Source organism: Kogia breviceps, chromosome 17 (assembly GCF_026419965.1).
Source record: "Kogia breviceps isolate mKogBre1 chromosome 17, mKogBre1 haplotype 1, whole genome shotgun sequence".
Taxonomy (NCBI): domain Eukaryota; kingdom Metazoa; phylum Chordata; class Mammalia; order Artiodactyla; family Physeteridae; genus Kogia; species Kogia breviceps.
In genome coordinates, this window is record NC_081326.1 from 59396786 (window position 1) to 59418627 (window position 21842).

Genomic DNA, 21842 nt, shown 5'->3' on the forward strand with positions numbered 1-21842 from the left:
TGATGTATTCCCCCCTCATCAAACGTATACTGAGTACCTTCTTTGTGTCAGGCCTTGGGCTATGGAATAGAAATACTTGGTAAGGACAATTAAGATAGAGCTTTTACCCTCAAGAAGCTCACAGTTCAATGGGAGAGGCCAACATGGCATAAATGACTAAAATGCAATATGCTGCTCACTATAGCAGAGATACCTACATAGTGGGACAGGAAAACAGAGCATGATGCATGCCACAGATGGGGATGAGGTGGCATCAGTACGGACCGTACAGAACTTATGAAGCTAAGCCAGAGTGACCCCACATCCCATTTATGCCTGTTGCCCTGGCATAACTGTCCTTCTCACCTTCAAAAGGGGATGACGCATAATATGGTCACATAGTTCAGCTCCCATGAAAGAGACATGGGGAGGAGAGGGAGAAACGGACAAGAGGGGAAGAGACATCTTAAGGGTCACTTCCTCCTGAAAGATTTCTCCAGTTAAGCTTCTCCATCTCTACTCATGCTTCTGCTCTGCATGTAGAAACTCAATTTTCTTTTGAAATGTGGGTGTCCTAGCTCCCCAGATATGCACAACTGCAGTTTGGGGCACACAGCTGGAGCCCCAATATATCATTATCTGACTAACTTTTTCTCAATTGTTCACTGAGCATGTATGACATGAAGAAAAAAAAATGTAGTGGCTTTGGCAGTCTCCTAATATCCAACCAAGTTGCCCAACTGACCCAAAGAATCTACTTGGGTCTTCCTGTTGCATAATAGTTTCATCTAAGAAAGAGGTGAAATCATCTTTGCAGTAAGAAACACGTTAAGGTCCAGAAACAAAATTTAGATTTCCCTTTTTCAGTTTATCAGGGTATCAAACAATCACAGGTTCTTGGTCACAGCCTGCTACTCCATATGACATCTTAGACAAGTCACCCACTGCATTTCCGTTTAGCAAAAAGTCCCTCGTTGAGCCACAAGAGTGTACTTGAAGCTCACTCTTTGGACACATAAGTGCTTCATCTAGAGACCAGCCACCCTGGAGATGAGCCTGCAAGCTTCTGCTTTTGAAATATGTTCTTCGTGATTTCTTGATACGGATCTAGAATAGCTTGTGTCTTCCCAGGCTGGGTTCCTACTCCGTGAAATTCCAGACAGAGCCTCCACTCCACGCCCCAGTTCCCTGTTTACAATAGTGGCTGGCATCTTTGGTACACGCCACGGTTCTCCTCCAGATACCACGTTGGCAAAATACTGTGAGGCAAACCTTTTTAAGTGGTGTGGACTTCCCCAGCGCTCATTCTTTTGTCTTCCAAAACTTGGTCATCCAGACTTGAGTGTGTGTTTCTTTTCCCTCTTCAGCTTCCTGATTCATATTCCCACAGATTAGCTGGCTGGCTTGAGAGCCACATGAAAATCTCTCCTCTTTTTTGTTTTTGTTTTAAACATCTACTCCCACAATAATATGCTCTTACATTTTACCACAAAATCTCTACCCAAGGTCTTTCCTTTTCCTACATCCTTTCTCCTCCTTTGCCTTAGAAGTGTCTACTAGCATTTACTGCCATGTCAACCTCGTCTGGGATTAGATTTGATGCCTCTGGTAGGGTCCTGTTCTCTCTTACCTCAACCCTTAAAACACTACGCTGTAATTCATCAACTGGCTAAATCTCATAATAAACTAATAACTTAATGAGGACACGGATTTTACCTATTTTGTTTACCATTGTATCTCTACCTCCAACAACACCAAATATCTATGTGGATAAATAAATGATTGTTTTATTTTTAAAAAAAAATACTGTTCTTTATGACTTTCAAGAACTGGCTTTCTATGTATGACCCGCCTAATATTCCCTCTCTAGCTATTCAGGCCTGCTTTAAAGTTAACAAGAATTAGTAGTGTTTAAGTCATTTTTCTAACAAAACTAACGTCTCATGGTGTGTGATAAGGAGCCAGACACATAGGTGTCAAAATGATGTTTAATTCCCTTTCTCACAAAGATGAGAGTGAATGCCAACCTGACTAAGAACATACAAAACATGGTTTAGCAATGCTAGTGGAGAAAAGACTACAGTGAAAATAAATAGTGCAATTATTCTTACAGTAAAAATTATACCTGGCTCTAGTGCCAGAATTGCTTGCTGTGAGAAATTTAAATATTTCCATTTCATTCATTCATTTATCCATTGATTCATGGATTACAAAATGAAAATTCAATAAGTTTGCCAAGACATTACATACATGTGATCCAGAAAAGCAGCCATGCAATTAAGATCCGGAATTCACTACAAATGTAGAAATATTAAAGCTTTAGCAAGCAGTTTAGATCACAATTTTTGAAGCTCATATTTGTTCTTCCTCTTCATTTTAGTAAAGGACTTGATTCTCTAAGTTTAGTATTCATAATAAAATATAGCCTAAGATTAATTTAATACACCACTGTTTTGTTACCTCAAATTTACCCTGGGTTGTTTCACTGTTGGAATGCATAGCTTATACACATGTGTTTGGTACAGATGTATGTATGAGTGGTTTTATGTCATATGACATCAAAACAGTTACATATGAATGTTACGAATGGAATGGGCAGGGCCTGTGGTTTATTCTGAAAAAAATCAGCTACCTATAGGTGTATTTTTTTTAAAACTAGGCAGAAAAATAATTCAGCTTTACATTTGTATAGAACTTTAGGTCTACAAAATGGTTTTAAAGCCTCAATATATATTAGAGATAGCCAGAAAGGGGAGGTGATTCCTCTGAGCGTGACACACACAGCACCTCGGTTCTACTCCAGCAGAGCAGATGTTGACTATTTCCAGTGGGGGACTAGACTTGTGACCCAGGACACACCATAAAGGCCTGAAAGAACTCAGACCAAGAAAATGTCACTTTGCAGCTGAAGAAATGACTGAGACAAGACCCTTAAGGAGACAGACACCAAGAGACAGAGAGAGAGAGAAAGAGACAGGAGAGAGAACACCGAGGCTTACACATATCCTAGAATCTAAATGAGCAAATGCTTTGCACATAATAAGACAATGATACATAATTATTTGAATTTCATGTAATAGTTTTAAAGTCTACCTTGTATCACTCCAGTTACTGGCAATTGCAAATAGCCATTATTATGCACACATACAAAACAGTGCTGTATAAACTTAAACAACTTTACCAAAAGTCTATTGACTATTAAACTGTTAATGAAAATAAAAATAAATAAAGTCTCTCTTGTATCATTAGAGACTGTCCCATTAAGCCGTGAGCAGACCAAGAAGGTGTCTGCTTCATGATCCTCCCCTAACATTTTCTGTCACCATTGGGAAGTCACATGCTGGAAACTATTGGTGACAAGGCTGACAGAAACAGGTGTCTCAGAGAAAGCAGCTCCCAGCCCAGGGTAGGTACTCAACAAATACACATGAGGGTCCATTTCCATGAAAGTATATAAACTTTAAGCCTCGGTGACATAAAATCATCTAGAGATAAGACACATATTCACCTCTGAGCAGAGCAATGGAGCGGTGAGGTTAATAACTATGGCTCTGTCCATCCCTGAGAGTCAGTGATTCACCTAGAAGATGCCTCTTATTTTCAGGCTCACAAGTTTGAGGCCACTGTTTATGCTGACTTGTGGGACTGGTTTTGTCCTATGAGCACACTGCCACGAAAAAGCTAAATGAAAGATTTTTTTCCCAGATGGAAATGTTTTAGGACCATGAATAGTCAGAGCTTGAATCAGCAAAAAACATTAGAGTCCATTCAAAGTTATCATAATTAACTATTTCATTAGTGACTTTTAGAAGAGAAACATCTCAGTCATATTTCTCTGCCTTGGTGAGTGAATATTTGAAAAACTCAAATCATGAGATTCCATACTCCTTGATCCTGGCAGCATTGTAATTTTTCCAATTCTAATGACACTGCGGTCCACTAGAGGTTCGATGTCAAACATTTCAAATCACTTCTAGATTTGTGAAGGATTTGTGTACCGTCCATCAACTAAGTCCTATCTCGAAAGCCGTGTTCATCCAATTACATGCCAAAGAGTCTGTGTGTTCTATCATCAAAGAGAGAAGCGGAAGGGTGGTGATGCAGAAAGAGAAAAAGAAAAAACATGAAGATCTTTATAAAGAGGGGAAATAAGTCAAGTAAATAAAATATTCCACTGGTTTCCTCAACCTTTACTTAATCAGATTGGAAATGGCATGTATGATAAATAGAACCATATGTAAGCTAATAACTCAAGTAATGCTCTCAAGGGAATTTGACTACGTGCATCTTTACTGCATGACTTGGGCTGCTGTGCTTGATTTCTCTCTTCTTTTTAATACACTTTTGGTCATTCCCTTGCTGTTACAAGATGCTATCCCATCTGCCGTAGTGACCTGTGTAGGAGCCTTTCTGTCTTCTTCTAATCTCTTCTAATTCTCCTGGGATTTCAAAACCAGAAGGAAGAGCTTATGTGGTAGATTGCGTTATTGTTCCTAATTATTTACTGCTCTTTTGTAAAGGATTATATACTTCTACCCATTGCCAAGTGACTTGTAGGACAGTGTCCTTGTGGAAAGAATATACTTCCCTACTCCACTGGTTTCATGTGCCCTACTTTCATCAATGAACTGGGAATGGAAGTGACAGATGCCTCATCAAGGCAGAAGTGTGGAGACCCATTGCCTGGTCCTGCCATTCCTCTTTTCCCTCTGCCACGAGAAGGGCATGTCCCAGCTCGGGGCTGCTCCTTCAGCCTAGATTCCAGAATAATAAGTACACATGGGGCAGAGCCACACTTGGCCTATAGTCAGCATCCTGAAATATGAACAAGAAATGCACAGCCCACTGAGATTCTCTTTTTTCATCACAAGCTTGCAAAAGTTGACTAATTCAGGAGGGTTATTATTGTACATAAAATAAGAGGAGAATGAGTTAGGGCTCAAGATAATCCTTCTTTGAAGAGAGATTTCTGGTTTGGTTCTTTCTCTGCATCCCTTCCCGTAACATACACACTGACTCTGCAGGTCGGTAAGCTTCAGTAGAGGTACCAGCTGCTACCATTTATAATTGTGATTTCCATTCCCTTCATTGAAGTCCCCGTCAGCACCTTAACTTATGACCCATCGATGCACAATTGTATATTTAAGCCCTCTGCTTTTCAGAGGGCTTAAAAGCTACTGAGGAAAAAAAAGGCAATGGAACTTTTCTGACTTATTACATAGCTGGCATCCTGTGTACATAGAATAAACTAATACCTTTTGCCAGATGGTATAAAAATCACTTTGCAATCCAAATTCGAATTTTAAAAAATATTGTGCTAACACTATGAAGTAAATAAGAAGTCTCTCCGATTTTTGGAAGCTAGAAAACAAAACTTATCTGGTTGTTTTTTCCACCAACTCCTTACCTTCTGTAGACCCTTTTATATGAAGGCGTTTGTTGAGTTCATCCAATTTGTTCTTCATGTGTGAAAACCAAAAACAAAAAGAAAAGAGAAGAGAAGAGAAAGCAAATCAGAAACGGTTTTTCTTTCCAGCACCCTTCTCTCTATTTAGTACCCAGCTAAATCCAAAACAGGATCCTAAACTTCATCAATATCATAAACTCTGTAGAGTATTACTACTCTATCTCAAAATGAAATTTTAGGCTCCACTTCCTAGTGATCTATGGTCACGAATATGTTATTTAATTTCTCCATGATTTTGTTTCCTTTCCTTAAAAGTGTGGATAATCATGGTACCAACCTCCCATGTCGACAACGATGATTAGGGCGCATATATGTAAATGAATTCGAATATTGCCTCACTATTTCGATTAATCTCTAGGTACGCTAAAGTGATTCCCAAACCAAGTTATGAAATTGCTTTTTCTAAAGCTGAAACATAATGACTAAGCAGTTCTGAAAAGTCACGGCTCAGCAACTCCATCTCCCACTATATATTCTAGAGACACTCTAGCATACGTGTACAAAAAGACATTTGCTGGGCTTCCCTGGTGGCGCAGTGGTTGAGAGTCCGCCTGCCGATGCAGGGGACACGGGTTCGTGCCCCGGTCCGGGAAGATCCCGCGTGCCGCGGAGCGGCTGGGCCCATGAGCCATGGCCACTGAGCCTGCACGTCCTGAGCCTGTGCTCCGCAATGGGAGAGGCCACAACAGTGAGAGGCCCGCGTACCGCAAAAAAAAGAGACATTTTTAGTAATGTCTACTGCAGCATTGTTTGGAAGAACTAACAATTGGAAATTACCAAATGTTCTCAAATAGGAAAATGAATAGAATCATGATGGCATAATTATATAATTAAATATTACTTATTAGCGGTAAAAATGAATGAGCTAAAACTTCACATATTAATATGCATAAATCTCAAAAATACAAGGATGAACAAATAAATGCAGGATACATATAGTATAACAGCATTTACATAAAAATATAAAATATCCAATGCTATCCTATAGATTGTTTTAGGGAACTATATACTAAAAATTAGTTAATACATTATTTAAGAGATACATATGTATGGAGTGAAAGTATAGAGGCGTACATGGCAATTATATACACGATATTCAGGATATTAGTTACCTTTGGGGTAGAAAGGAAGTAGGACTGGGGTGTGGGATGTCACATGGAACTTCCATTCAATCTGTAATGTTTTCTTTCTCACAATGTGTGTATTGAAGTATTCAGTTTATTAACCTCTATACCTTTTCAGTGTGTCTGTATTTTTTTTTTTTAAGAAAAGGAAAATAGTCTTTTGGAGAAACCCATTGACAAAATAAAGATGATCTAGAATCTCTCTAAAACGGTTTAAGATAAAATAACCAAAATATTTCTTGCTTCCCAGAAGAAAGGTAATTCAGAAAACAAGATACAGCTAATAGATGCCTCTAAAAATATAACTAGAATTCACTTCAAAGACCACTTCCTGTTGACTTTGGCAACTCAACTCCTCCAGCTGAGGTCTTAGAATTACCTACTTTATACTAATCAGCCCTGTTAGTTCTTACCAGGAGCTAAAGTAGGAAGGATTAATAAAGGGAAGGAGGTAGAGAAGAAGAGCAAACTTCCTCCCATGGTGGGCCTCCCAAACTGTGGCTCCTAGGCCCCTAGGAATCCTAGAAGGTAGCAAGTGGTAGGGGAGGGGGATAGACCAGTAGGAAAATTATTTTCCATTTTTCTGAGGTCTAATAGAAAGATCACACATTTGCCTGTAATAAAACCACACATGCACACATAAAATTGCTTTGCTTTGTGCTGGAACCCTCTCCACCACTAACCAGTGTTAGTGGTAACACTGGTTGTATCTTGCTGTCAGAAGCACTGATGGGCAACTCTAAAAGGTCTTTGATCAATATAAAATTCAATAAGCAAATCATTACTGAACACGTGTAGTTTGCTTGTTTCAATAACTGTCCAAACACGAGGGGCTGGGTAGTCCCTATCTGCACCCCCAATGCCCGCCCTGCCACACCCTTCCTTACCCTGCTCTGTGCCCTGGGAGACTGATCTCTAGGGACTCATCAAAGAGCAAAGCTTGCCCTCCAGCCGGGCTCCAACAATGAGAGGTACCAGCAGGGGATTGGGAGGGGCGGATTTACTGCCCCAGCTTCCCCTCTACCAGGTTGCAGTGCGTTAGCGGCAGCCATCTACCAAATTCCGTCCTTCCTTCCTATATAGCTCTTTCTCCATGTGCCAGTAACTGCTCCCTCCCTTTACTGTTGAGACCCAGGATTGGTACCCTATTAGCCCCAGGGTACTTCAGCAGCCCTCATTGATTTCCCTCTACCCTGCCAGCCTTTGAAATAGTCTTCTCATTAAACGTGATTGAAACAATCTCTTTAAACCTTCTTTTAAAACCTCTTCTGCGTGGGCCATCTGTTCCTTATTGGGACCATGACTGACAGACATGTGATCCAGGTTGAAAAAAAAAGAAAACAACCATTTTGGTTGGGAATTGTGACTCCACAGAACAGCATTATGAATTTTACTTTTTGTTCTTCATTATCTGTCCCTGGGCTGTGCAATATGGTGGCCATGAGCCACATACGGCTCTTTAAATTTAAAGTCACTAAACGAAATTAAAAACTTAGTTCCAAGTGTTCAAAAGCTACATCTGACCAGCGACTACCATTCTGGACAGTACAGATACACCATTCATATAATCACAGAAAGTTCTATTGAATAGCACTGCTCTACACCCAACAGGCTCCTGCATGATAGACATTAAAAATTATTTCTACCTTTGGCTCTCCCTTATCATCACAGGTACAGCCCAGGTCAAAATCGGACTGAAGGTACATAATCCCTGGGTAATTGGGTCTGGTAACTTCCTCTGGCATGGTTGGTCTGAAAGTGTTAGTACACAGGAGATGGTTCAAACTTCCATGAGTCCCGTTATTCGGAGCTGGTTTCAGTCCCAGGAGATCTGATGAGAAGAAAGAAAAGAGCCAGGTACTCTGTAAATATTTTTGATGAGGTATAGGGAGAGTCAAAACCATTCACCTTCCAGGGGCCTGAAAACTTGGAACACAAATTAGAATAGAATAAAACCAAATTTAGACTGTAGGCTCACTTCTTACTTCCTAAATCATTCTTGCCTGATCATGTCTTGGCAACGACTTTCTGAAATAGTATGTTCATTGCTTGATTATAAAGAGAGACGTTTCCAAAAAGAGAGAGTGAAGAAACAGGGCCTTACTTAGCTACTGCCTATGTCTGTGACAGTTACGGCCCAAGGACCATCAGCGTCAGGATCATTGCCTTGCTGCTTCTCTAAACGTCTAAGGAGACTTTTTAATCCCGAATTTTCAAGTGGGACTTATGATCAATAAATAACCTCTAGTCTGCCCTCTCATGCACTCCACAGAAGTATGGGGACAAGGGAAGGTTTTGGCCTTGTGCCCTAAAGGGCCGCTGTGCAATGAACAGGCTGATTTCACAGCAAGTGAAATGGTTGCCAAGCAAGCATACAGTGACTTGCCTAAGCTGAGAGGTGGGGCAGGGGAGAGCCAGCAGCCAAGATGGGAAAAGAACCCAGGAGACCCGACTTTCAGACTCCCCCTCTAACCACCAGACCGGCACTCCCTTACTAAATAGGAAATTTGTCCTCATTCAGCAACTAGAAACTCAAGGAAGAAAAATAATTAGGAGTACATAAATAGCTGGCCAGGATACAAGCTGGCGAAATTTTAACTGGGCTGCCATGAGAGAGATGGAGGTGGGAGAAAGCTCTGTGCTGGACTCTTGCTTCACCCAGCCTCTGACCACTGGTGTCAAACTGTAACGCTATGTTAGATCAGCCAGAGACTGCCAACGGCAACGCTATGAAAACTCCCCGTTCGTCAACTGTTGAAGGAAGACAAAGAAGCCTTAGAAGGGGATGATATTCTGTCTCTTGAACCAGTGGGCAAATTACAACATTGTTTGTGTGTGAAAAGATGAGGTGATCCCAGAAAACAGACACCTCATTTCTTTCTCTGACATTGAAAGAAGTTCATACATTAACTCAAGATTGTTTTCTTGGTTTTGATGAAATAAGTGACTTACCACACATAACATTGTAAAGTTCAATGTTTTCAAATGGAGGCACCTTCGTCTTGTACTTAAATGTCGGGCCATAACCTACGAAAACAGTCTTCCAAAAGAAAAGAAAACACACAAAACAATTAGGCATTGCTAATATCTAGTAGCAACGCTTCGATTTATAAATGCTTTGCAAGCCTCACTCACACCACCATTCCCTTCCCTTCTTGGAGTCACTAAAACACACTTCGATTCACAGTTCCAGGAGCACACCTGCATACTGTTGACCTTGTTATCAAATCCGTGGTCTCCCTGGAAAAAACATTTTCCCGATGGTTTCTTATAAACATCCAAAGGTTTCCTAGAGTGAAACAATTGTACAGTCAGTCAGGATTTCTCATGAAATCATTCTGATTAAAAACAAAAACAGTGCACAAAAAATATCTCTAAGGAGTGCATCTTACAAGTATATTCTTCTCATTGTAATTGCATCATTCCTGTGGTGACGAAAACATGATGCTGTTCTTTTGCCCCAAGTGCTTTTGCTTGGACAATCAGCCCAGGACAAATTGGGACCTGAAGTCCTGGTCCCCTCCTCATGCCTCGTGCTTGCACGGAGCAAAGCCCTGGTCACAGGTACAGACACACCTTGTAGATACTGCACGTTCGATTCCAGACCACCACAATAAAGAGAAAATCGCAGTAAACTGAGTCACATGAAGTTTTTGGTTTCCCAGTGCATAGAAAAGGTATATTTACACTACACTATATTAAGTATGCAATAGCATTATGTCTAAAACAGCAACACACATACCTTAATTTAAAAATAGTGCTAGGGCTTCCCTGGTGGCGCAGCGGTTGAGAGTCCGCCTGCCGATGCAGGGAACTCGGGTTCGTGCCCTGGTCCGGGAAGATACCACATGCCACAGAGCGGCTGGGCCCGTGAGCCATGGCCGCTGAGCCTGCGTGTCCGGAGCCTGTGCTCCGCAACAGGAGAGGCCACAACAGTGAGAGGCCCGTGTACCGCAAAAAAAAAAAAAAAAAAAAAAAAAAAACCAAAAAATAAAATAAAATAAAATAAAAAGAACTTATTCTTAAACATTTCTTAAAAGTGCCAGGCATCGGACTTCCCTGGTGGCGCAGTGGTTGAGAGTCCGCCTGCTGATGCAGGAGACACGGGTTCGTACCCCGGTCCGGGAAGATCCCACATGCCGCGGAGCAGCTGGGCCCGTGAGCCATGGCCACCGAGTCTGCGCGTCCGGAGCCTGTGCTCCGCAATGGGAGAGGCCACAACAGTGAGAGGCCCGCGTACCACAAAAAAAAAAAAAAATAGTGCTGTCAGAAAAATGTCACCTATAGACTCTCGATGCAGGGTTGCCACAAAGCTTCAACTGTCTGCCTATGTGCTTCACTGGCTCCAGGACTGTTAAGATTCTCCACTCTGGGGCCATCTTGGTCTGGTTCATTTCTACATACCCATCACTATGTTCCATGCTAAGCACACAGTTGGCACTTTAAAAATGTATGATTTTAATCAATGAATGGAGATCTGTATTCTATAAAAATGTTTGCATACAAATTTACCTGTCAACAAATTTACCTAATAATACCACTAGAGAACATAACTGAGTCACAAGCTTAACATATGTAATAGTGGCATAGCTAACAAGAGCTAAGCCTCACCTAGACAGTACCTCTACTTAAAAATAGAAAATGGAAACCTTGCTCTCTAGACATCAAAAGCATCTGAGCTTCCTTGCTGGGACAGGAAGATGCCTTTTGCTTAGAGTCATGCAGCACTTTTCCAAAACACTTTCATGTTTATTAAGACAAATATTTCCTAAGTACCTATAGGTACACTGCACTGAAGTAAAGTGCTTGGGGGAAAACAAAGAAATTAAACTTTGTGGGCTTTGCTCTTAGGAAAAGTACTTTCAGCTTGGGATAATAAGATATGTGCATGAAATAACTCAACAGTGCAAGACATAAGTTGAAAAGATTTACTGCTAATTAAAATGCCTGGCTTTGGTCTACACTAATTTGCTCAACTATCTTCATCTTACTTAACTCCTATTCAACTCCCAAGTTTTCTTCATCGAAACCTACAAACGGCACAAATTTGCTCATTCTTCCAAGCCATCCCATACTCAGACATACTCAGCCAAGCCATTTGGGTCACATTTTTGTAACTTTTCCTTGAAGACTCCCCATGTCTATTCTAAATGATCTCAATAATTTCTAGTTTACACACATAACTCTTCACAATCCTACATATTTAACTCTATGTACCCCCTGACAATTACGGTAGGATATTTGCATATTTGTCACATGTGTCTCTCTAGATGTTCCATACTGATGCAAGCTCTTAGAGGACACACATTTTCTTGTCATCTTCTCTCCCTTGTAAATTCATTCAAGTACCAAGCCAGAGTACAGCTAGTAGTTGTTCAATTATTACTAAGTTAAGTAAGACTGAGTCTCAGCACTTTTCTTAAGGAGAAAGTCAGAGCAAGAGTGAGTGGGGGACTTCCCTGGTGGTACAGTGGTTAAGAATCCGCCTGCCAGTTCAGGGGACACGGGTTCGATCCCTGGTCCGGGAAGATCCCACATGCCACGGAGCAACCAATCCCTGCACCACAACTACTGAGCCTGTGCTCTAGAGCCCATGAGCCATAACTACTGAAGCCCACATGCCCTAGAGCCCACGCCACAAATACTGAGCCCGTGTGCTGCAACTACAGAAGACCCCGCCTAGAGCCCGTGCTCCGCAACAAGAGAAGCCACCTCAATGAGAAGCCCACGCACTGCAGCAAAGAGTAGCCCCTGCTTGCCTCAACTAGGGAAAGCCCATGCACAGCAACGAAGACCCACCACAGCCAAAAAAAAAAAAAGGAGTGGGTAGGAAAGGTCTACCCCCAGGTCTGTGTGAAAGTGATTAAGCTTTGGATAATTAACTCTTTGGAACTGGTTAGAGCTTCCAGACACATCCTACATCAGATTCAAGAGCAAGGAATAGTCTCTTCCATATTGGAGAGTCTTTTGTAGTTCAAAACAAGGCAAACATCTGAAATATTTAAGGCAATGTAAAACACGCCTACAGTAACAGAGGTTCTAAGATTAACAACATTTTCTGAACTCTTCTATAAATGTCGCTACAAGCTAAGTTTCGTCAACGGAGGCCAAACCTGTCCAGTGTGGTAAGGCAATGTCCCAGGCATATGTTTGACTTACTCAAGTAATAAGAATAGAAGTAAATCTGAAAAACAAAACGGAGAGACAAACACACAAAGATGCACTGAGAGGCTACAAAGAGCCACCAAGATGCTGAGACCAGGAACACAGAGATGTATTGTCTCAGGGCTAATTGTTTATCCAGCACACAAACTCTTTGCAAACGATGAGATTTCCAACCGAGGTTTCTTTTTCTAATGGCTAAAGACCTTAAAGCACTCCAGCTGCCAAAGGGGTGGTTATGAAGATGAGAATCAGGGACAGCCTATCCCCAAGTTACCTTGCGACGTGCCATCTTCGGTCCACCAATAAATGGATGTCCTCGATTCTTCTGTTGTTGGCATAGTGCAAACGTTTGGGAAGGTGCTGTTTCATGTAAGGCTTAAAGTGCTGATCTGGTTTTTTACACTGAAATAGAAATGCATATTGAACTTTAGATGGAGTGTCTTCTAGAAAAGTCCAAGGCATTCTCTCTAGAAAGAGGAAGGAGGTTTTAAGTCAAACAAAAGGCCAATTACTGAATAAATGGCATTTGTTACCCCTATCAAATGATAAAAGCTGAAAACAAATAGATTCAAAGGGGATTAGATAATGTTGAAGAAGACATAGAAAGTTATCAGAGGGGAGTTAGAAATTTTTAAGATACCTTCCTGACTCGTGAGACCATCACGAAGAGCAACTCAAACTCCAAGGCTTTTCCCAAACGCTTCAAATCAAGGGATGGGGAGGTGGGGTGGGAAGGGGGGAGGAGGAATGTTCAGGACCACGTGATTACAGTCTCATGTGACTTTACGGTCTCCATCCCGGATGGGAAAACTATGGAACAGGGTGATGGCCAGATCTGGTTCAGAAAGAGTAAGGATCTGTTTAATCATGAATGAATACTTTTCAGCCCTAATGGCAAGGTCAGATACTCTCCTTTTGTATCGTTACCAAGACCATTAGGGAGCCTACAGCTGTTCGTGGGCCAGAAGTTTTGAAAGCTCTTAGGGAAACAAATATACAGGATGGCAGGACAGTGAGGAAAATGTTCCTCCTCTCGGCCTACAGGGGAGCTGAATACAGGAGATGAGTGTGTGGAAGCTTCTCCAAGGGCAGAGGCCTGGTGACATGCAATACTTACCGTGAGATTAGCAATAATGACTTTAGGGTCATCTGTTCAAAGAGAGAAGGAGAAAGATTTCAAAAGAGTTGACAGTAATCACAGAGAGAAATCATTTTTGCAGCGAGAGACTCAATTCTTTTTATTTTCTCCTAGAAGACCTATCACTTTCGATTTTGTTTAAAATATATGTAAAACTGTGTGTGGGTATTTAAAAGTTCAGTAAGTGAAATGTATCTAAATGAGAGGAACAATTCCTATGGTAAATGTCCCTGCTAGGTCCAAGTCAACCTTTCCGGAAGGGAATTCCTCCTTCCAGAGCACTGGGGTATTGCTGGGTAAACCGCTTTTCTAAAATTCTCCCAAATGGTCCCTCTGGAACCTGGACTGAATTTATTTGAAATTTAACAGCAGGAACTAAACTGGACATTTGGGGCTTTTAATGTAACTTCCTATGTATCCGCAGATCTTTCAAACAAGCGATCATCCACTTTTAAGATGAATCTTCTAATCGATTATTTTTTCTAAAGGGAAGTTTTCTCCTCAGTAATATCACAGGTCTAATTACATAGGTGGCTGCCCCTTTCCAGTTGCAGACACACACATGTATGCACCTCCTTTATTTTCACTACCAGCAAACAAAGGATATTTTAGTCAATACCCTGAACTGGCTAAAAGCAAAACTATGTAAATGATGGCTGTGTATAAACTGTGGACAGAATTATATTATCTGAAGGTCCCCTTTTGGGGGGTAGTGTGGGGAGAAAGAGGAGATTGTAGGTTGGTTGGATTTTGTTTTGTTTTCCAAAAATTCGCTTCAGCATGTCATTATAGAATCAGCAGAAAAGGAAAGCAGCGTTCACAAGAGATACCGACAGCCATGAGGCAACGGTCCCTGGAATATAAACATCAGTAGAGCAGGTCACGTCTCTGTCATTTCCTGCTGCATCCCCAGGGCCTGGTAAGCACTCAATAAACATTTGTTAATAAATATAAATAAATATTTGTTCATGTTTGCTGCAAATGCATGAATAAGCTTGCCTTGCAGCATAGATATACGCTCTTCAAAGACAATGTTCAGAATCTTAGTTCTAAAGCTATGAAGTTCGCAGATAAAAAAATGTGGATTCCCTTCTCCTTAAACTGGGGGTAAAATTTAGTTGCATCTTTCAATGACAAGCAACTAAGTAATAATGGTAGCAATAATAATTAACCCCAATTGTGTCCATACCATGCTCGGTCTCTGTAAGGGCGTTGCAGGCACTGCCTCTCTGGTCATTCACAACTACTCTGCTGGAATGCAGGTGTGATCAGAATCCTCTCTAAGCCCAGTGACATTTAGAAGGTGGAGGCGGGGCACGAGGGGAACGTGCACACTGGGACCCTGCTGGCAATCTGGCTGAGCAAGCCATGCTTTGAACCTCTACATTCAGTGACCTCATCAACCACAGTCCTCAAAGGGGCCAAACAGAATGAGTTCATGTTCTTCTATAATAGTGAAGAAAAATAAATAGCACAGGGCAGTCTTGTGCTCAGATAAATCCCAGAGAACTTCGAGGAAATAACAAATGCCTGAGTCCATGTGTGGGACACCAATCCTTCAGCTCTGAAACACTCAGCCCTCTCATGCTAACAGCTCCCAGAGAGCAGGGGAGGCTCCCAGGACAGGGTAGCGGTTAAGCGTCAGTTAAGCATCTGGGTTTCAAGCCCCACTGTGTGCTCACTAACTGCCGTCCTCTTGGCCAGTTACTTCCCCTGTCTCTGAGCCTTGATTGCCACTGTCTATAAGAGGAGCTGATAATGCCTCACGCACAGGCCATTGGAAGGATTCAATAAGATGTGTATACATCTGCTGAAAGAGTGACGTGACGGAAACATCATTGTCGTAACTACCATGTATACAGATTTGACTCTGTGCTAAACGCCAATCGAAGTGATATGTGGAGAATCTCTCATTTAACCTTCCCCCAAATCCTTATGTTACAGATGAGAAGAGTAAGGCACAGAGTGTTTAAGTAGCTTTTGCCTTAAGTAGCTGAAGGTCACAGAGTGAAGCAGCTGGCAAAGATCTGAACCTACACATCCTGCCACCATTGCTTTGGCTCTTAAACACCTCGCTCTCCCATCTCTCAGAAAATGTATGAACGGTGTTTTTTAAAATACAAGACCTTTAATTATTGGTAGTTATCATTTCATTAGCCTTAGGAAAGTTTTCCTTCCACCCTTAAAACCACCTCCCCATTACTCTTACTGATGTTTGGAAATACCTTTCAAAACAGACCAAAACTTTCTCGCATAAGCCCTAGAACGCGAATACTAAATCAAGAGGTACCGTAGTGACTCTGCAGGCCGCTCTGGCGAGTGCCTGCCTAGCTCAAGTGAACAGAGAAGACAGGACACGAGGATAGAAAAGGCATGGAAAAGAGAAGGCAGAGACACCAACGTTTTGTTTATTTCACAGCGTTGCCTGGAGCTGACCTTGGAACAGTTCCCATTTCTGTTGACTCAGTAACATCGTTTGGGAAAAACTTAATTTTCCAAAGCTTTGTGCTTGGTGCCAATGGTTTCTTATTACCAAGGCTAAAAATGCGAAAGGATTTTTTTTCTTCCCCCAAATGCAGCATGCCTCCCATAAAACGATACACTTCTCCAAAGCTAGGTGGTTAGGCTGCATGTAAAACATCTTAGCCCATAAATCAAAGTTCTCGTCCGTGGCATATCAGAACCCAAATGTGTAAAACAGAAGGGATAAGATTATTCCTGTTCATTTTACTTCTAATCTTTCAAAACAGCTGCCACTTTCCAAGGGCTTAATAGTTTCTCCTGCTGGGTCCTGTCAATCACTTTTCTAAAGGTGAAGAGTTCCCTTCAACCAGGCTCCTAGGAAGGTTTAGGGTCTGAGGGCACTTTTGCCAGCCCTGTCATGGACTCCCTCACTTGAGCTAAAGAGTAAACCTGAACCTCTTGCTGGAAAGTTTGTCTCTTGTAAGCAGAAGTTTATGGTTATACACATGCCTCAAATTAAGTGTATTTTCCACATGATAAAAACAAGAGCAAATATTTACGTAATGCTACCAGGGGCCAGGAACTATTCTAAGTGATATACATAGAGTCATTTTCACAACAACCCTATGAGCTAGTTGTTATTTATCGTCCCTTTTTCCAGATGATAAAAACTGAGGTTTAGAGTTTCAATGACTCATTCAAGTTCACTCAGCTAAGCAGCAAAGCTAGGATTTCCACCCAAGTAGTCTAGCTTCAGAGACGAAGCCCCTTCTCACTCCACTAAATTACCCTTCTAACAATTTAGTATTTTAAGAGTCAACTTACATTTAGCATTATTGCTAAATTTGGGTCGAATTCTTCCCAGGGTTCCTGGCACTAAAGTAATGTCATCCACATTAGTTAGGTAATTGCTCAAGAATTCGGTTCTATCACATGTGACATCTTCCATTCCTATGGGGAGGGAAAAGAAAGTATTTTCAGGCAAGTGTAAAATTAAAATCTCCACACAGACACTAAAGGTAACATTCAGGCCTCTCCTTAATTCGTTTTTCACAACTTAACGTGAGGATCCCTGTCTTTTGAGGTTTCTTAACCTGACTTTGAATTTTTGAATGTTTCATTATATAATCTTTTCATCAGGCATTGCTTTAGTCATATCATCTTGCAGCACTAGAAGGCTGAAAATGCATCATCTCAATTATATTTTAAGACATTCCCCGAGACCAACAAGATAAAGGAAGTAACCGTGATCTTTTAAAAAAAAATCTATTTACACTGTCATTATGAAAAAGATCTATTCTTTAAAAAAAAAAAAAAATCCCAGATTGCTTTAAACTCTTCCCAGCTAGGGGTGGTGTAAATAGCTGTGTCTCTTTTACAGAATGTCATTTTCCAACTCTCTAATGTATCTCACGACTTGAGTACATAATCACCATCTCACTCTGCCTTCACTGGCGGCCTTGGATGTTACTGACAAAACAATACTGGCAACAAGAGAGAGAAAGAAAAATGTCAGCCCCAGTGACCACCCGAACTGAAAAACAAAATAACTCTGAAAACAAGCTGTAAACAATATAATCAGTTAAGACTGAAAGCTAGCAACTAGAATATAAAAAGGGTCTTGGTAGGGAATTTTTTCACCAACAGATATTGCCCCCTCCCACCCATGGTTTGTTTCCTGCCTCCCATCAAGGAGAATTTCTTGATCAATATTTAAAAAATAAATAAAAACAAACTCAAATCTTAGAATCACAAGTTATGGAGGCTGGAAGAGAACTTTATTGTCATTTCAGAATTTATGAGATGAGATAAAGCTATAAAGGTTTCATACATTGCTTTGTACAATCCAGTATCCAAATATTTTTTAAGTGGGGAAACTTAAATGATTCTGTAAAGGATTCCCTAAGGTTTTGGAATAAAGAAATATAACTCAGAGTGGCCCAGATATGGTGAAATTCAAATTATCACCTTCTGGGATCCCAGATCCAGACCCCTCTTTTTCAAATATAAATTGGAAGGAAGAGAGAAAAAAACATATCCCAACATAGCACAAGGGTTATATATCTTGCCTTTTAACATTTAAAATCTCAGGAGGAAAAACTGAAACAATAAACAGCTATTATGTTCAAGTACAATGTTAATCCAGGAAGGGGAAGTCTCTAAATACATGTTAATGGAAGACTAGAAGGATCTTCCATTTGCTGCCTTCCTAAGTCACTCAAGCCACCCCAAGGGTGAACCATCTTTCTTGCTTTCAAAGTGCTTCTCAAGCATCATCATCCTTCACCCTCCAGACCAACTCTGTGTTGGTGGTGTCGGTGTTCTCATTCTACAGACGAGGAGGCTGAGACTTAGAGAGGCTTTTGAGTGGCACAGTGCAACTGGAACTCCATTGCAACTCATTCTTACTCCAAAGCCCAGGCTCTGGAACACTAGACAACACTACCTTTTAAGAAAGAGATGCTGTGCCATCTATTCACCTCAGAAGCCTGCACGCTGGCAAGACCAGATTGTAATCTAGCCAAGACTTTTACAATGCTCCAACATGTGATTCATTGGAGCCCATCTACTTAGACATATGGCTCCACCATGCAAGCAAATGTTCTTGACACCTCTGGGCAACTTAAATCAAATCAGCTGTGTCACAGGCTCCAGATCTCTGTCCTATCTGCAGCTCTCCACCAAGTCAAACTCATGGAACATGATTTTGCAGATGGTTACATTTAGTCTCTGCAAAAGAGCATGTTAGTTCTAGGGGTTTTTTTTTTGGTTTTTGTTTTAATTTCTCTTAGATCTTCTAGAAAATTCTATAAAGAAAACTTCAGGCCCAGAGCAGAGTTTTGATTAGGGAGAGTTATCTGCCCTTCTTAACAGAACTACCAAGTCAACTAATTTTCTTCTTCCAAACCCTCTCCTAGAAGGGAGCAGCCCCATATTCCAGAGTCAGGATTTCAATTTGCTAGTCCTGGAGTGCAGAAGGCACTCTCAGTCTGCACACCTGTGAAATAAGAATGCTCTCGATGCACCCTCCCAGCCCAGCTCTATAAACATATATGTTTATGATACTCTTGACCCATAAATTTTTCTACTTTATACAGTGATTTAGAAAACAGCCTCCTAAACTGCTTCTTCCTCTCTTTAACAGTCTTCTCTACTGAAACAGGGTCCTCTGATTTGGGTCTTGAATTCGCTCAATGAATGCATGGAAATCACTTTTCTCATATGCCACTTCTTTGACAAGAAGCCTATGTCTCCACCTTTTTTTAATCATATTTAGATTTATTTTTTAGCCACATGAACTCTGTGGGCTCCTTTTGCGGATGTGGCTAGGAGGGATAGGCCACATTCACAGAGGAAGCTCTTAATATCACAAGGGAATTGTCTGCAATCTTTTTTTTTTTTTTTTTTTGTCATGCTGCACAGCGTGAGGGATATTAGTTCCCCCGCCAGGGATTGAGCCCAGGCCCCAGCAGTGAAAGCGCCGAATCCTAACCACTGGACCGCCAGGGAATTCCCTGCAACTTTTTAATATGGTACAAATTTTTGTAGGAAGGCTTTTCCTGCAAAGAATAGGAAGATACAGGAATTCCCTGGTTTTGATCAAAATGTATGCAGGGTCATCTCAGGTCGTCTCATAATTTTCAGTCACGGCTCGATTTCTTTCCCCATCCTGAAGAAAGGGGGAAGGAGGAAGAAGAATACGACCTGGGATTCTGAGAGCAAGGGTTTCCCCGGCACATCAGAAACCTTATCTATCTGGATAAAGAAACAAAGCTTTACCATGGTCTCCAACAAAGATGACATTTACACAGCGATGCAGCTTTAGTTGTTTCAGTCCATCCATTAATTGCCCCACTGTTTTGTCAATATCCCTCAGAGGATTTGTCATCTGGAAAAAGGAGCAAATTAGTCCCTGAAGGTTTTTTTTTTTCCTTTCAGTATCTCATAGCTCTTCCACCCCTAGAACATTCTGGAAAGAAAACTTCAGGCCCAGAGGCAGAGCTTTGTCTAGGGAGATTTTCCTGCCTTTCTAAATGGAAACATGGTCTAAGCATTTTTATTTGTATTCTTTTAGGAATGTAAAACCTCTCCTCATTCAATCCCTTTCAAGATTCTTTGATATAAAAATAGAAAAATTAAGGGCACTTCTTTCTTTAGAGATAAAACGGCCTTTCTAAAATGTAACAATGTTCTTTAAGTCCAAGAATTTTGAGAGTGAGTCAGATGGACAGTTTAAGCCTCTTGTTCCCTACGTGAAATCACCTAGGCTCTGAACCATGGCAAGAAGATGGAGGCTAAGTGAATCAAAAGCAGTTCTGAGGTTAAATGGTAACCTTCCACTGGATGCCAAATTAGAGCATCATTAATACAAAGAGATCCATCTAGCGTTCCAAAAAAACTTAGCTGTCAATTTCTGACAACAATAGATTCTTAATAGAAGGACCACTTCTAAGAAGCAAGCTACTACTTCTCAATTTAGTCCCTTTCAAGCTGATTTTGAGTAAAATAAAAATCTACAAGAGTTCAAACTTAAACAGAAGTGAATCATTGAGCTTGTTCTAGAAGGTTTCTTATTTAGCCTAACGAACAATGAAAACTCAGTTCTCTGAAGAATATTTCCAAAGCATAAGAATCATAATCCAACTCTCATGTTCTTATTTCAAATGGAAGTTTCTGAAAGCAGGAATGCCACCACCTACTAGAGATTTCCCTCTCCCTCTCATCTCTGTGCAATGGAAAGATTTTCAAGAAACATCCCATCAGACAAACACTTGACAGAACTTTAGCTGAATTTGACAGCTTAGCTACAATCACACATATCCACTGAAAATGACAGAGATAAGAACAGATCGGCATATCTTTTTTTCCTCAGACACATAATCTTATCTTCCATTAGCATCTTCTCAGATGACTCTTGACCTTTCCTCATATCATGTCATCAGTAAAATCAGGTGTAAATTTGTTTTTCTTCATGACAGGAGTCAGTATTTCAAATTCTGTCCCAAGGAGTAAGTCACAAGTGAAAGTTTCATAATGATGTGTGTGGCATAATCTGAAGAAACTAACAGAGGGTAGACTTAGTGGTATTTGCTTCTGAGTAAACTGTGCTCTCCTCTAAGACCTTCACCTAGACAAAGAAACACCAAATGCACAACCTATGTCAACGCTTGGCAACAAATTCATTTTCCTTATTCAGAAGGATGACTCAGGTTAAAATCCAGAACCTATTTCTTAGTGATTAGTTCAAACAGTCATAAGTAAGATAGTGCCTCGGAGGTCTCTGGAGGTTTCAAGAAAAGTAACAACCTATGGGCTAGTCTGAATGTAATGAAAAGAGTACACATTGCTCATATCTCTATAAGAAAACACACCCAACTCTATCTACCCATTGTTTTCTCTCTCCTTCTGTCTCAGCTCTTTCCTTGCCTATCATCTAAGACCTCTTCTGACCTTGGAAGGCACAGACCACTAATCTAGTCCAATATACTATCGAGTTCTAATCTAT

At 40.9% G+C, this 21842-nt stretch overlaps 1 protein-coding gene across 1 annotated transcript in view; it reads right to left on the bottom strand.

Moving 5' to 3' along the window:
- Positions 1 to 21842, bottom strand: part of ENPP2 (ectonucleotide pyrophosphatase/phosphodiesterase 2) — a 106412-nt gene that overhangs the window by 14313 nt on the left and 70257 nt on the right. Inside the window, 8 exon segments of the mRNA XM_067018118.1 lie at positions 5387 to 5438; positions 8217 to 8401; positions 9523 to 9610; positions 9772 to 9859; positions 13010 to 13137; positions 13853 to 13884; positions 17162 to 17287; positions 20117 to 20225. Of these exon segments, the coding sequence (XP_066874219.1) occupies positions 5387 to 5438; positions 8217 to 8401; positions 9523 to 9610; positions 9772 to 9859; positions 13010 to 13137; positions 13853 to 13884; positions 17162 to 17287; positions 20117 to 20225 (808 nt within the window).